We start from the raw sequence: 14,109 nt of genomic DNA, 5'->3' as shown, positions 1-14,109 counted from the left end.
TTGAAAAGTTGTATTTTCTATTTTCAATTTTTGGGAAACATTCTCCTCCTTGGGGAAGTTCAATTGTTTTATACTCAGAGCTATGTTGTGTCACTTACAACTGATTTAAAACACAGATCTGATTAAATTACTGATCTGATTGATAATTCTGTCATTGATTGTTTTTGCCAGTTGCCCCCATCAAAGCTCTGTGCAGTCAGTGCTTCGAGAGCTGGAGGAAGAAGTTTGGGCCTCTGGGTCTGATCTGTAAGGAGCTTACAGGCGACACAGAGATTGATGACTTCTTTGAGATTCAGGACTCCCACATCATCCTGACCACGCCTGTGGGTGACACTACACTGCATTTCAACTGAACCATTGCAATATAAGTGGAATAGGTATACAGATGAGTGCTACCTGAATATGTTATGTTGCATTTATCATTCTTTCAGGAAAAATGGGACAGCATGACAAGAAAATGGAAGGATAACTGTCTGCTGCAGCTCGTCAGGCTCCTCCTTATCGATGAGGTCAGTGTGTTTGTCAGACATTTCTTTCTACGGCCCATTAATCAGTTTTCATAGTATCTCAAAGACAGCCTGGATTAATGTGGAGGCTCACCGTGCACTGAGGTGACAGAAGATGTGCTTTTCACATTGTGTTTTATTTTGCCACTATGCATGATCAGTTCGCTCAGCCCTCAGTGCGGTATTTCACTTGAGATTAATAATAATAATTATACATTTATTTATAGGGGCCTTAGAGATAAGAACACATCAACAAAAAACTCATAATCAATAGAATAAATACAATTAACAGAGAATAAATGTAGTTTTGATACAAATGGAACACAATCAAACTGAATAATATATATATATATATATATATGTATATAATAATAGATTAGCCATTTAAAAGTTACAGCACATCATGTTCTGGGCCTGTGTGTGATGAAAGTGCTAACAACCTGTCTAATTCTTATAGAAATCACTGATCTTAATAGTAGAAAATAAAGATCAACAATTTATTTTATCAAAATTAAATTCTATTTTATTTTTCCTTCATTCCAACAAATTTCCTTAATTTTAACCTATGAGATGTTTCTGAAATCGGCTGTAAGATGAAACATTTCTATCCTTCAGGTGCATGTGGTGAAAGATAAGACCCGTGGTGCCACGTTGGAAGTGGTGGTGAGCAGGATGAAGGCAGTGAACACATACAGGACAGCTCAGAATCCAGAGTCAGGCCTCTCAATCAGGTTTATGGCGGTTTCAGCCACCATACCCAACATCTCTGATGTAAGTGGCTGACAAAAACAGTCTTTATATGTTTGCTCTGTATCTGCTTTATAAATCAGTAGCCTGTGACTAATTCGTGAACTGCCTGTTGTTAGATAGCAGACTGGCTGTCGAATGAGAGCGGTCCAGCCACATATCTGGAAATGGATGAAAGCCATCGTCCAGTGAAGCTCAGGAAGGTGGTGCTGGGATTCCCCTGCAACCAAAACCAAACAGAGTTTAAGTTTGATCTGTCACTCAACTACAAGATGGCCAACATCATTCAGACTTACTCTGACCATAAGCCTGCTTTAGTGGTGAGTAGGAAAATGGGAGAAACTGTCCTGCAAGTATTCGGTGTGCCTTTTAATTTTTTATATGTTTAATACAAAATGTCTCCGTAGTTTTGCTCTACCAGGAAAGGAGCCCAGCAGTCAGCTGCAGTTCTGGCCAAGGACGCTCGGTTCATCATGAGCATTGAGCACAAGCAGAGGTATATTGCCACCTTTTTCACATTAAAATGTTCATATGCAACTCTTCATCAATACATTTTCTCATTGTTCATTTTCATTCATTTCACTGAAAGCTTGATTTTCATTCTCTAGGTTGTTAAAATATGCAAACTCTATTCTGGATTCCAAACTGAGAGGTGAGTCTTTATAGCAGCCCATAAACCCCATTTGAAATCGTAATATTCCGATCACAGACTCTAAAACGGTTTCAATTTAGACAAAGTAAGAAAGCATGTGTTCATTTAAGTGGGCGTCTAACAATCAGCTGTTTAACACATAACCTTGTTTGTGGTCCAGAACTGGTGATGTTTGGAGTTGGTTTCCACCATGCAGGAGTTGAAATGTCGGACAGGAAGTTGATAGAAGAGGCCTTCACTCTGGGAGACCTGCCTGTCCTCTGTGAGTCTTTGTCACTTACACAGTCTTATCCTGTATTGTGAACTGATATGACACAATAGAAGTATGCTACATGATCCTGTCATTTTTATCTGCCTTGTGACGCTGTAGACATAAACAGGAAAAAATCTAAGTGTCAGGTTGCAACACCTGAGTCAAAAAGTGGTTGATACTTTTTGTGTTGAGATATTGCCCAAGGTTCCTATTCAAAGAGATGTCCAATTTAAATCTAAATGCCTTTTTAATGATGAGGTACTACAGTATGTTATATTAAAATGACCTATACTTGTATGTTTTTAAATGAATAGGAATATCAATCAATCAATATCCAATATTTCCTAGGAAAAGATAAGTAACAAATGAGTCTGTGAAACTTGAATTTAGTTTTTAATTCATGAAATGCTTATGAGAGACAAACAATAAAACTGTCATTTCAACTCATCAACCACCATTACAGTTTTTCACAATTGTTAACACACGTTTTTCAAAACAATAACGGCTTTCTCAAAACTGCACACAGAAAACTGAAAACCTCACACACAAAATGTTAAACCTGACACTTCCTTTGCAAGATGACTCTTTGCCATCAAATCTCTCAACTGTTCACAAAATGGAACTCGTGTTTTCATTTGGTACACACAGCCATATTTTCAAATGACACACACATACCATTCATTGAGCACACACAACTAAGCATTTGCTTGCTCACTACCAAGCATTTACAGCACACTGAAGTGCAAAATTTAAAACACAATCATCGAAATGGAACACACCATATGAATGACAATGACTCTGGAGAATGAGCCATTTCTCCTTTTGTAAAATTTCTCAGTGTAGGCCAACTTTTTTCATAGTCAAACATAAAACAGCACACAAATATGCAGCATAAAAAGGTTTATTTCGGTACACACAGCGAACAGTACAGTACTGTAAACTGGCCTGCTCACCCTCCCTTCACAAAAATGAATAAAGATGTACTGGTACAACATATGAGCTGTGTCATGCTCCTGGATCCGCTGACACAGACAGCATGAAAATGCAAGTTACAGTATGGACACAGAGAGGTCAACACAGTGGGCTACAGTGAGACACTGTAGAAAAGGAACAATATTGGATTACAGGTACAATACATGCATGTGTCAGTGCTGAATGTATGGTACACACAAGCACAAACTCTCCCCGTAACTCCTTGATGCCTGTGTTCCGTTCGAATTGGACCCTGTACACTTGTTTCATCCGCATGGCATTCCTATGAAGAATACGCTCCAATGTAGAGAGGCTGACGGTCTGGACGTTTCTAAATGTAGCATGGTCAGCCAGGATACTAGTCTTTACAGTTTTTCACAATTGTTAACACACGTTTTTCAAAACAATAACGGCTTTCTCAAAACTGCACACAGAAAACTGAAAACCTCACACACAAAATGCTAAACCTGACACTTCTTTTGCAAGATGACTCTTTGCCATCAAATCTCTCAACTGTTCACAAAATGGAACTCGTGTTTTCATTCGGTACACACAGCCATATTTTCAAATGACACACACATACCATTCATTGAGTACACACAACTAAGCATTTGCTTGCTCACTACCAAGCATTTACAGCACACTGAAGTGCAAAATTTAAAACACAATCATCGAAATAGAACACAACATATGAATGACAATGGCTATGGAGAATGAGCCATTTCTCCTTTTGTAAATGTCTCAGTTTACGCCTACTTTTTTCATAGTCAAACATAAAACAGATCACAAATATGAAGCAAAAAAAGGTTTATTTTTGTACACACAGAGAACAATACAGTACTGTAAACCGGCCTGCTCAATCCCCCCCCCCCCTTCACAAAAAGGAATTAGGCATCACGCCTCCGGTTCCTGTCTGGCCAGAGGGCCTCATCCACCTCACATGCAATGTTCTCCCTATCCAAGCAGCGTTGGAAGAAACGCCTCGAGTGGCGCATGAAGCCCTGACAGGCCTCGACACTCACGTCGCCACAGGCCTCCTCCATTGCCTGGAGCAGTGGGACCCGGTCCTCTGGGTTCCCTTCATATACCTTCCACCTCCAAGCTGAAAAGAATTCCTCAATGGGATTCAGGAAAGGAGAATAAGGTGGAAGGTATAGAACGGAAAAATGTGGGTGGTCCCGGAACCACTCACGCACTTGAGCAGCCCGGTGGAAGCTCACATTGTCCCAGATGACAACATGACCGATCCGCTGTGGGTCATCTATCTGGCCAGGTGGTACCATAAGGTCATGCAGGCCATCCAGGAAGACGAGGAGACGGGCAGCGTTATAGGCCCCTAGGTGGGCATGACGGTGCAAGATCCCATTGTGAGTCATGGCAGCACACATTGTGATGTTCCCACCCCGCTGGCCGGGGACCTCAACGATGGTCCGCTGGCCAATGACGTTTCTCCCCCGTCGCCTCCTCTTCACCAGGTTGAATCCCACCTCGTCGATAAAGATATACTTGTACAACACATTAGCTGTGTCATGCTCCTTGATCCGCTGACACAGACAGCATGAGAATGCAAGTTACAGTATGGACACAGAGAGGTCAACACAGTGGGCTACAGTGAGACACTGTAGAAAAGGAACAATATTGGATTACAGGTACAATACATGCATGTGTAAGTGCTGAATGTATGGTACTTACAAGCACAAACTCTCGCCGTAACTCCTTGATGCGGTCTGTGTTCCGTTCGAATGGGACCCTGTACACTTGCTTAATCCGCATGGCATTCCTATGCAGAATACGGTCCAATGTAGAGAGGCTGACGGTCTGGATGTTTCTAAATGTAGCATGGTCAGCCAGGATCCTAGTTTTTATTTGTTTTAGAGTGATGGCGTTGTTCTCACGAACCATAGCCACAATTTCATTCTCCTGTTCGGCTGTGAATATGCGTGTTCTTCCTCCACGGTGTGGTTTTCTTTCAGTCCTGCAAAATATAAATACTGTGAGCACACTGTATTCTATTGATGTGCAGTATTACAGTACACAATACAAATAGATTTCCTACCTGTTCTCCATCCTGAAGGTTCTTATGATGGCAGCAACTGTGAAGCGGCTGAGGTTTGGTTGGACCCTCCGGCCAGCCTCCCTCATGCTCAAACCATGGTTGAGCACATGGTCTACCATAGTGGCCCGAATCTCATTAGAGATGACCATTCTCCTTCTTCTTTCTCCTCCTCCTCCTCCTCCTACTTCTCCCTCTCCTCCTCCTTGTCCTCCTCTTCCTCCTCCTCTTACTTGTCTCCGTCCTCCTACTCCTCTACCTCCTCTCTCTCCTCGTGCTTGTCCTCCTCTACCTCCTCGTCCTCCTCTGCCTCCTCTTCCTCTCCCTCCTGCTGCTTGTCCTCCTCTTCCTCCTCTTCCTCCTCTTCCTCCTCTTCCTCCTCTACCTCCTCCTCCTCCTCCTCTCACTCTTACCCCTCTCCTTCTCTGGTTGTCGATATCTCTCAAGTTCTCCATTGTTCATCAAACAAAACAGAGGCTCAAGGCACTTACAGTTTTTCACAGTTGTTAACACACGTTTATCAAAACAATAACGGCTTTCTCAAAACTGCACACAGACAACTGAAAACCTCACACACAAAATGCTAAACCTGACACTCCCTTTGCAAGATGACTCTTTGCAATCAAATCTCTCAACTGTTCACAAAATGGAACTCGTGTTTTCATTTGGTACACACAGCCATATTTTCAAATGGCACACACATACCATTCATTGGGTACACACAACTAAGCATTTGCTTGCACACTACCAAGCATTTACAGTACACTGAAGTGCAAAATTGAAAACACAATCATCGAAATGGAACACACCATATGAATGACAATGACTCTGGAGAATGAGCCATTTCTCCTTTTGTAAAATGTCTCAGTGTAGGCCTACTTTTTTCATAGTCAAACATAAAACAGCACACAGATATGCAGCAAAAAAAGGTTTATTTCGGTACACACAGAACAGTACTGTAAACCGGCCTGCTCAGCCCCCCCCCCCCCCCCCTTCACAAAAATGAATTAGGCATCCCATGGTATTGTTCTCACAAACCATATCTACAATTTCAGTCTCCTGTTCGGCTGTGTAAATGCGGTGAAATTGCTCAACAGACCTGAATGTTTAGAGATTTGAGTATTTGTGTGTTGTAGGTTGATGCTTTGAGATTTTATTTGAGAAGTGTCTGCAACAACTGAACATTGTGTGTAGTGTTTTGACAACAAGGTGATGTGTAATTGACATCAGAGTGTAAAGAAGGAAAGTCAGAGTCTAATGCAGATAAGGGAGTGTGAAGTAGTGCTAAATTGGGTCGAGCGATTGGTACATGAAGTGAAGGTTGTGCAAATTGTGCCGAATTTTCGCTTTTTGTGTGTTAACAACTGAGAAAAACTGTAATTAAACGTAAACCAGGAACCACACACCAAATAATATTATTGGTGCAAAACATTCAGGTTCTTTTTGGACTTGCTGATGTGATTTTAAATCTGTTTTTTACTGTATCTCCCTGGCACTGAATTTAACTCATATTATTTCCCAGTTACCACCAGGACGCTGGCCATGGGGGTGAACCTGCCAGCTCATCTGGTGGTGATCAAATCCACCATGCAATATGTTGCAGGCTCCTGTGAAGAGTGCAGCGAGTCTGACCTGCTGCAGATGATAGGCCGAGCTGGAAGACCACAGGTAACCACAGAACGATAATTCTTTAACCACTACTTTGGCAATGGTTTAAACTTTTATACGAAAACATTAGCTTCATGGTTTTAATTTGTCCTTTTCTAGTTTGACACATCAGCGACTGCAGTGATCATGACCAAAGTTCAAACCAGAGACAAGTATATGAAGCTTATGAGTGGGATGGAAATCATTGAGAGCAGGTATTATGGATTGTAGCTGTGTCACTTACTCCTCTCAGTTCTTCAGTCTTTCAGTCATTCTCTCTCACGTGAATACATAGTGGAGTTAGCTCATGCAGTAGAAGTTGTAGAAGTAACAGTGTCTCTTATTTCCCCAGCCTACACGGTCACCTGGTGGAGCACCTGAATGCTGAGATTGTTCTCCAAACCATCAGTGATGTCAACATGGCTCTTGACTGGATACGCTCCACCTTCCTCTACATCCGAGCCCTCAAGAACCCCACGCACTACGGTGAGAGCTCAAAGCACAAATAAAAATAAAGTTTCAGGTTCATTGTCCAACTTCTTTGTTCTTATTCTACATTAAATCATTTCAGGGTTCTCTGCTGGCATAGACAGACATGGAATTGAAGCAAAATTGCAAGGTAGGAGAAAACTACTACTACTCTATCTCTAACTGATTATTAAGTTGATAAATTGTAAATCACTATACTGAAGCCACATTTAGTTCCAGCTCTGCTTCTGTCTTTAACTGGGTAAATTGTGTTCACAAGTAAACCTACTCCACTATTGTAGAAGATGAAACTGTTTTCATCATCTCTTTAGCTCTGTGCCTGAAGAACCTCACCTCTCTGTCCTCCATCGGTCTGATCCACATGGATGAAGATATCAATATCAAACCAACAGGTAGAGGGAACATTTGGCTGCAAAATGTTTAATGTTTTCCTTTTTAACTATCTTTTAGGTTAATATCAGCGGGATCAATGTCATTTACATTTGACTACACTCTTCTTTTTCAATTATATTATATAAAATACCATGTTAAGTAGTTTGTTTTCTTTCTTCACAGAGGCCGGTAGGTTGATGGCGAGATACTGTGTTGCTTTCGACACCATGACGCAGTTCTGCAAAGTGGCTGGCACCGAGAACCTGTCTGACCTGGTAGGTTTCCCTATAATCAGACAGCAGATAGGGCAGCGCGGTGTTAAACAGGTTTCCTGCAAAAGGAACCTGTGTATTGCATGGCATTGCAAAAGCATAGTATTTAGATCTAAAGTGCTTGTATGTACAGATCGAGCTGTTGTCAAAGAGCAGAGAGTTCAGTGACATTCAGTTGAGAGTGAATGAGAAACGGCCCCTGAACACTTTGAACAGGGACAAGAACAGGATCACCATCAGGTGAGAAACAATTATGGAACGGTTTCATTTACAGTCTCATAATCCCTATTTTCTTTGCGCATCATATTTGAACTTTTGGTTGGGAAAGACATACGGATGGAGGTAGACACCAGCCATAATAAATGAGTTATTAATATATGTTTCTAGGTTTCCCATTGAGGGAAAGATCAAAACCAGCGAGATGAAAGTGAACTGGTACGTTTTCTCATTGTGTGCTCTCCCTTGTTGAATAAAAAATGAATAAGGGTTCATGATTTAGTTTTGTCTTAATCCATTTATCTTGCATTCATCGGCTTGTTTGTAGCTTGATTCAGGCTCAGCTTGGTTCTATCTCAATTCAAGAGTTTGGACTCACACAGGACACAGCAAAGATCTTCAAGAATGGGATGCGTGTCAGCAAATGTATGTTGCATAAATCAGGGCAGCCAAAAAAATCTAAATGTTCTCCCAACATTACATCTATAAACATTTGTTCTTCATCAGGTCTGACAGAGTTTCTGAGTCAGCGATCTAAGGCAGGTTTCTCTGCTCTGCTCAACTCCCTGATTCTGGCCAAGTGCTTCAGATCAAAGCTTTGGGAGAACTCGCCCTATGTTTCCAGACAGATGGAGAAGATAGGTGGGTTCTCTGCTCTGTTAATGTGCTATATATAGCGTATTCATGTTTATTTATTTGATAGGGACAGTACTCATTAATCAGACAATACACTGTAAATGAGCCAGAGTTAGCTGTTTAATCTAATTAGTATGTTTTCCCTTTCCGGTTCTTTCAAGTCAACCTGAAATTAAATCAAATCTATCTTATATAATTAAATATATCTATGGATAATTCATGTGTGTTTTGCAAACCATAGACTTATACAAACAAGCAATTAATCATAATTTATCTAAGCAATGTAAATGTGGTAATGAAGAATAGCTATATACGTGGTTGTTAAACATATACTGGTATATTTCAGACCAAACTTACTCTGCCACAGTTGCTACATGATGAATTAACTAATAAACCGAATATTCTTTTCTATTAAATGTGGAGGTAATTTCCTTACATGTGATGCGTCCTGTGGGTTCCAGGTCAGACTCTGTCGACTGCCATGGTGAACGCTGGACTCACCACTTTGAGCAAAATCGAGCAAACCAACCCAAGAGAGCTTGAGCTGGTCTGTCTGTGAAATATTCAAAATTAAAAACACTTCCTGATAATTGCAAACATTTGACGTGACTTAATTTCTCTTTCTTCAGATTCTCAACAGACATCCACCATTTGGAAATCAGATCAGAGAATCTGTCATGAATCTTCCAAAGTATGAAGTAACTTTGGAGCAGGTAAACAGCGCAGCAGAACGATATTATCACAGGGTCAAGTGCACTATATTAAATCATGTAATAGAGATTTTCTCTCTTTTTGTTGGTAAGAATTTCAATACTAGATAGGTCTGTTATTCTTCAATGTCTTTCTTTTAAGTTGCTGTTGTGTTTCATAGCTTCCCAGATACAGCTGTGCTACAGCAGAGATTGTGGTGAAAGTGAACCTAAAAAACCAGGCCCAGCTGCTGTCCAGGAGAACGGCTCCAGACCACCACTACGTGTCACTGATCATCGGAGACTCTGACAACAGTGTGGTCTTCATACAGAAACTCACGTAAAAAAAAAATATTGATATAACCAATTTCTCTTTGTTTGACTTGTCCTATTTTGTAATTAAATCAAAAAAGCACAGACCTTTCACCATTATGTAAAAAAATAAATAAACTTGGTTTAAAACTTCAGCAAGTAACCTCCATCTTTGTTTTCCAGGGACTTGGTGCTGTTGCGGTGCGGTAGCTGGTCGAAAAAGATTGAGGTGGCGAAGGCCTCGAAAGGAGAGGAGATCAGTGTCAATCTCATCAGCTCAGAATATGGTAACTAAGACAGTGGAAATATTATATAGTCTGGGGATATTAATGTACAGTTTAAGGTGACATTTTTTATAGATTTAAAATACAATTCTAAAACAATGCCTATTTTAAGACATTTTTCATTTGTTGTCATAACATAAAAGTTCACACCATTGATTTTGCAGGGCTTGTACATCATGTCTAGTGTCTCGCACAGTCTAAGTACTTACTTCCTTTTTCCTGTCTTGTAGTTGGCTTCGACATCCAGCAGCAGTTCAACGTGTACTTCTCTGGAGCCAGGAGGTTTGGTGCTGATAATCCATGCCACACATCGTGTGATCCTACGGGACAGAGAGCGCAGCACTCTGCTCTGAAACCACAGTCAGGTGATCCAGCTACACCTCAGAGGGAAAATACCACATCTGTGACAGACCGAGGCACGACACTGTAGCTTTCTTACTCTTGATTTTGATTATGCTGAAATATAAAATGGTTTATTTATTTGTAGTTTTGGTTCTCTGTTAAAATGTGACAACTTTTAATCAGATTCAGGCAACAAAAGACAGTGCAACCACTTCTGCAAGAATAAGGATCTCTGTGGCCACGACTGCTGTGAGTACAATCACAGCAGGGATTTTGTGTCTTTCTGTTTATTTGTGTATTGACCTGTGCATAACTTGGTTTGCCTGTCAAGATCCATCAGACTGTCATATGTCCACATGTGTCCCTCCCCCTAAGGTAAAGTAGGAGTAAATGTGGCAAAGAAGAGGTCCACAAATCAAGAATATGGTTTCTCTTCCCATTTGAAAGACCTCAGGAGCAGATGTGACACATTGGCACAGACTCCTGTCAAACGACTCAAGGTGAGGAAGACAACAGATATTTTTTATATGACAATAGAATAGAAGGGCACATATTCAAAATAATGAAGATCTTATGTGAAAGAAAATTAAAGAAATATGTCCCTCTGTCTGGATCTGCACCAAAATGTAATAGTTTCTTACCTTGCCCATGTCCCATCCTCCCATCAAGTTTTGTGGAAATCCGTTTAGTAGCTTTGGCGTAATCCTGCCGATCAAACAAACAGACAGGGTCCAGGACATAACATATTAAGCAGATCTCTCAGTATGAATAAGCTGGATACGTTTGTGTTTGATGTTGTGTTGTATTTCCTCAGATGAAAATGAGTGAGGAGTCTGCGTCTGTCAACATGCAAAACTTTGCTTACAAACCCAAAGAGAGACTTCCGACCGTTTCCTGGTATTCACAGTTTTCACAGTTACACTGTTTAGAGTTTGAATGGGTGCTATTTAAATTCTAGAAAAGTGTGACAGTAAAATGTGTGAGACCAATTTTGACTGATGATCAATTGTAATTGTTGTGATCTGAAGGTATGGAGTAAATGACAATGGAGCCTCAGAGAGACCTCACACTGACACTGTGGATCTGACAGGAGAAGACTGCACTGAACTCACAGACACGATTCAGCTGGACGAGTTTGACAGTGGTACATGACATAAAGCCGATGACTCTGAACTCTACACCTTTCCATTGATTCCATCATTGTATCATTGCATGATCTGTGACAGTGTGTTTCTCTGCCTCTCTGTCATTCTCTCTCTCTCCTACTCAGAATATTACGATTACGTTGGAGACACGTACGAGACGACGGAAGAGACAGTCCGAACCCCGGCTGCATCTCATACCCACCATCAAAGTATCGTGAAACAAAAACTATTCACTCAAACCCTGTAGTAGACTAGTGCAGCTCATTAACTACAAATCTAATTTACTTTACGTACTGCCAGTCACTTATCAGTGCATACGACAGAGGTTTAGATTTCCAGCTTCATTTCAGTTTATTAGCAGTAAATCATAGAATTTACATTTACAGTACAGTTCAATGTTCTCAGATGAACAGATACAGACATTGATTAAAGGATATGTGGTTAATGGAAAAGGTTATTTGGCTGCAGAGTCTTATCTTTGGGGGCCAGAGCCTCCATGGATGCAATAACGAAGAGAGTGCATTTGAATAAGATGAAAAAAGTCTTAGGGTGTTAATATTATACTGACAAGAAGTATAAGAAGATAGTCAGTATAGAGCATTACAGTAGTGTTAATGGTTAACTTCTGGGAAAAATGATAAATGTGTTTATTATTTATTTCTTCTATACAGTTATTTGGCCGTATAATAATAACAAATTTGCACAATCTTAGTTTTTATTCATTTCATTATTTCATTACTTACAAACAATCCTGCTTATACACACAATATGGACTGAACACTGAAGGATGCAAGTCTAAACAAAAAATAAGTAGAGAGAAAAATGCTAAATTTACACATTGTTTTTTTTCATTTACATTTATAAAAATTTAAAATGTGTGTCAACAAAGTTTTTAAGTATTTAGTATTTATCATTTGCCCAGGATAATTGTATACCACTGACATCTTTGAAGAACTTGGTTATTAAAAAAAAATTATGTTGGAGAAGCACCAATGTGATCTTTACGAAACAAAACAAATCTGACAGGAAGATCATTGGCACAGAAGCAAATGATGGTGTTGTCGTCTGTGTGCAGCTTCTTCAGTGTGGATGAACCAGGGAATAAGTGTTTGGAGTCAGAACTCTGAACTGCATCTAAACCGGACCAATACGACCACCTCATCTCATTCTGAGAGGCCCACTGCGGTAACAAGCCAAGGCTCATACTGTGAAACTGCTTTATCCGCACAAATACCAACTGTCACCTTTGACCTCGGAAATGAATGGGACGACTGGGGCGACTTTGATGATGAGCACCTGGTGCACGCCAGCGAGACGTCATTTGCTTCGTGCACAACTAATGCTAAACCTCAGACCCAGCAGTCTGTTGAGTGCAACATGCCAGGTAAAGTCAGAGTTTCGTCATCTCAGGAGTTGTGATAATAATGATAATGACACTTGTATTTTTCAGCTGTATTTACATCTCATTTATATCTCATCATACCATGTTTTAATCATATTAGACTAAACTACAACGTCATTCCACCACCATTGATCTGACTTTGATATCAGTACATATATTTTATGTTTAGGCTTCAGGGCTACATCAGCACATCCACTCTTCTTCAGTCCCTCACAAGTCAAATCCTGTACAACCCCTGCCATGACACCACTGAGGTAAGGCCAGGAAATATTGCTCATGTTACCTCTAATTAAGTCTTATTTTCTGTTTCATACATGACTACTCAAATAATATCTGATAATGTAAAATATCTTAGGAGATGCAGAGGTTTTAAGTGGTATTTAAGACAGTATTTTTGTGTTTCAGATTGATTTCACCCAATCTAAGATCTGAAATCAGAAAACCAGGACCGTCACTAGTCACAGTCAGGCCACAGAACCGAGTCACTCTTGACTTTAATAAAAAGGTGAGTGTGTGTGTTTACAAAGATCTGTGATTGTGATGCTTTTGCCTTTAGATGGCCACATTTACAAAAGACAGAGGTAGTTGGCACTTATGACATTGGCCTCTTTCCTCCTATGTGAGCAGAGACCAGGCATCTTCAGTGAAGAGATCCGAGTAAAAACAAGGGAAACTCTCCCAGAACAGAAGCAGTCGGTCCCAGAGACCAGAAGGTTTGATTTCTTCTCAACAGTGAGAGTCCCAGCCAACACCAGCACCAGATCATCTATCAACAGAAGGTACAGGCTTTTATTTGGACTAATGTTATTCTTCAATAAATAATGAAACAAATCTTAATGCAGTTCACATTTATTGAAGTAACCCTAATTAATAAATACTCTTTCCCTCTTTTACTACATACTGCATCTTCAGCATCAGCAGCCAAGAGGAGGAAGCTTACATTGGGATATTTGATGGCATATTTTAGAAGTCGTTGATGTCTCTAGCTCTGATATGAATTTATCAGCAAGTGTTTGTGTTCATCTTTATTCGACAAGTGAGTTACCGACTGTTTCAAAGTCATGTTATCATACATTCATGTTGTAATTGAAACAAGTTGTTCCTGTGAGTTCCGACTGTT

General features: G+C 40.3%; 1 protein-coding gene across 1 annotated transcript in view; it reads left to right on the top strand.

Moving 5' to 3' along the window:
* hfm1 (helicase for meiosis 1) overlaps positions 1 to 14,109 on the top strand; it is an 18,601-nt gene extending 4,492 nt beyond the window's left edge. Inside the window, exons 9-40 of the mRNA XM_053437408.1 lie at positions 172 to 323; positions 432 to 509; positions 1,122 to 1,277; positions 1,373 to 1,573; positions 1,661 to 1,749; positions 1,862 to 1,905; positions 2,066 to 2,167; positions 6,706 to 6,851; positions 6,951 to 7,045; positions 7,183 to 7,316; positions 7,402 to 7,449; positions 7,631 to 7,711; positions 7,875 to 7,966; positions 8,097 to 8,203; positions 8,351 to 8,398; positions 8,508 to 8,605; positions 8,687 to 8,821; positions 9,277 to 9,362; positions 9,445 to 9,528; positions 9,687 to 9,844; positions 10,000 to 10,103; positions 10,331 to 10,516; positions 10,626 to 10,691; positions 10,818 to 10,942; positions 11,257 to 11,339; positions 11,471 to 11,586; positions 11,713 to 11,796; positions 12,663 to 12,971; positions 13,159 to 13,243; positions 13,395 to 13,494; positions 13,617 to 13,768; positions 13,902 to 14,109. Of these exons, the coding sequence (XP_053293383.1) occupies positions 172 to 323; positions 432 to 509; positions 1,122 to 1,277; positions 1,373 to 1,573; positions 1,661 to 1,749; positions 1,862 to 1,905; positions 2,066 to 2,167; positions 6,706 to 6,851; positions 6,951 to 7,045; positions 7,183 to 7,316; positions 7,402 to 7,449; positions 7,631 to 7,711; positions 7,875 to 7,966; positions 8,097 to 8,203; positions 8,351 to 8,398; positions 8,508 to 8,605; positions 8,687 to 8,821; positions 9,277 to 9,362; positions 9,445 to 9,528; positions 9,687 to 9,844; positions 10,000 to 10,103; positions 10,331 to 10,516; positions 10,626 to 10,691; positions 10,818 to 10,942; positions 11,257 to 11,339; positions 11,471 to 11,586; positions 11,713 to 11,796; positions 12,663 to 12,971; positions 13,159 to 13,243; positions 13,395 to 13,494; positions 13,617 to 13,768; positions 13,902 to 13,956 (3,599 nt within the window). The 3' untranslated portion in view covers positions 13,957 to 14,109. The remainder of the gene's footprint in view (positions 1 to 171; positions 324 to 431; positions 510 to 1,121; positions 1,278 to 1,372; positions 1,574 to 1,660; positions 1,750 to 1,861; positions 1,906 to 2,065; positions 2,168 to 6,705; positions 6,852 to 6,950; positions 7,046 to 7,182; positions 7,317 to 7,401; positions 7,450 to 7,630; positions 7,712 to 7,874; positions 7,967 to 8,096; positions 8,204 to 8,350; positions 8,399 to 8,507; positions 8,606 to 8,686; positions 8,822 to 9,276; positions 9,363 to 9,444; positions 9,529 to 9,686; positions 9,845 to 9,999; positions 10,104 to 10,330; positions 10,517 to 10,625; positions 10,692 to 10,817; positions 10,943 to 11,256; positions 11,340 to 11,470; positions 11,587 to 11,712; positions 11,797 to 12,662; positions 12,972 to 13,158; positions 13,244 to 13,394; positions 13,495 to 13,616; positions 13,769 to 13,901) is intronic.

Source organism: Pleuronectes platessa, chromosome 13 (assembly GCF_947347685.1).
Source record: "Pleuronectes platessa chromosome 13, fPlePla1.1, whole genome shotgun sequence".
Lineage (NCBI taxonomy): Eukaryota > Metazoa > Chordata > Actinopteri > Pleuronectiformes > Pleuronectidae > Pleuronectes > Pleuronectes platessa.
Note: the sequence above shows the minus strand (reverse complement) of the source record. Positions and strands in the feature narration are given on the sequence as shown.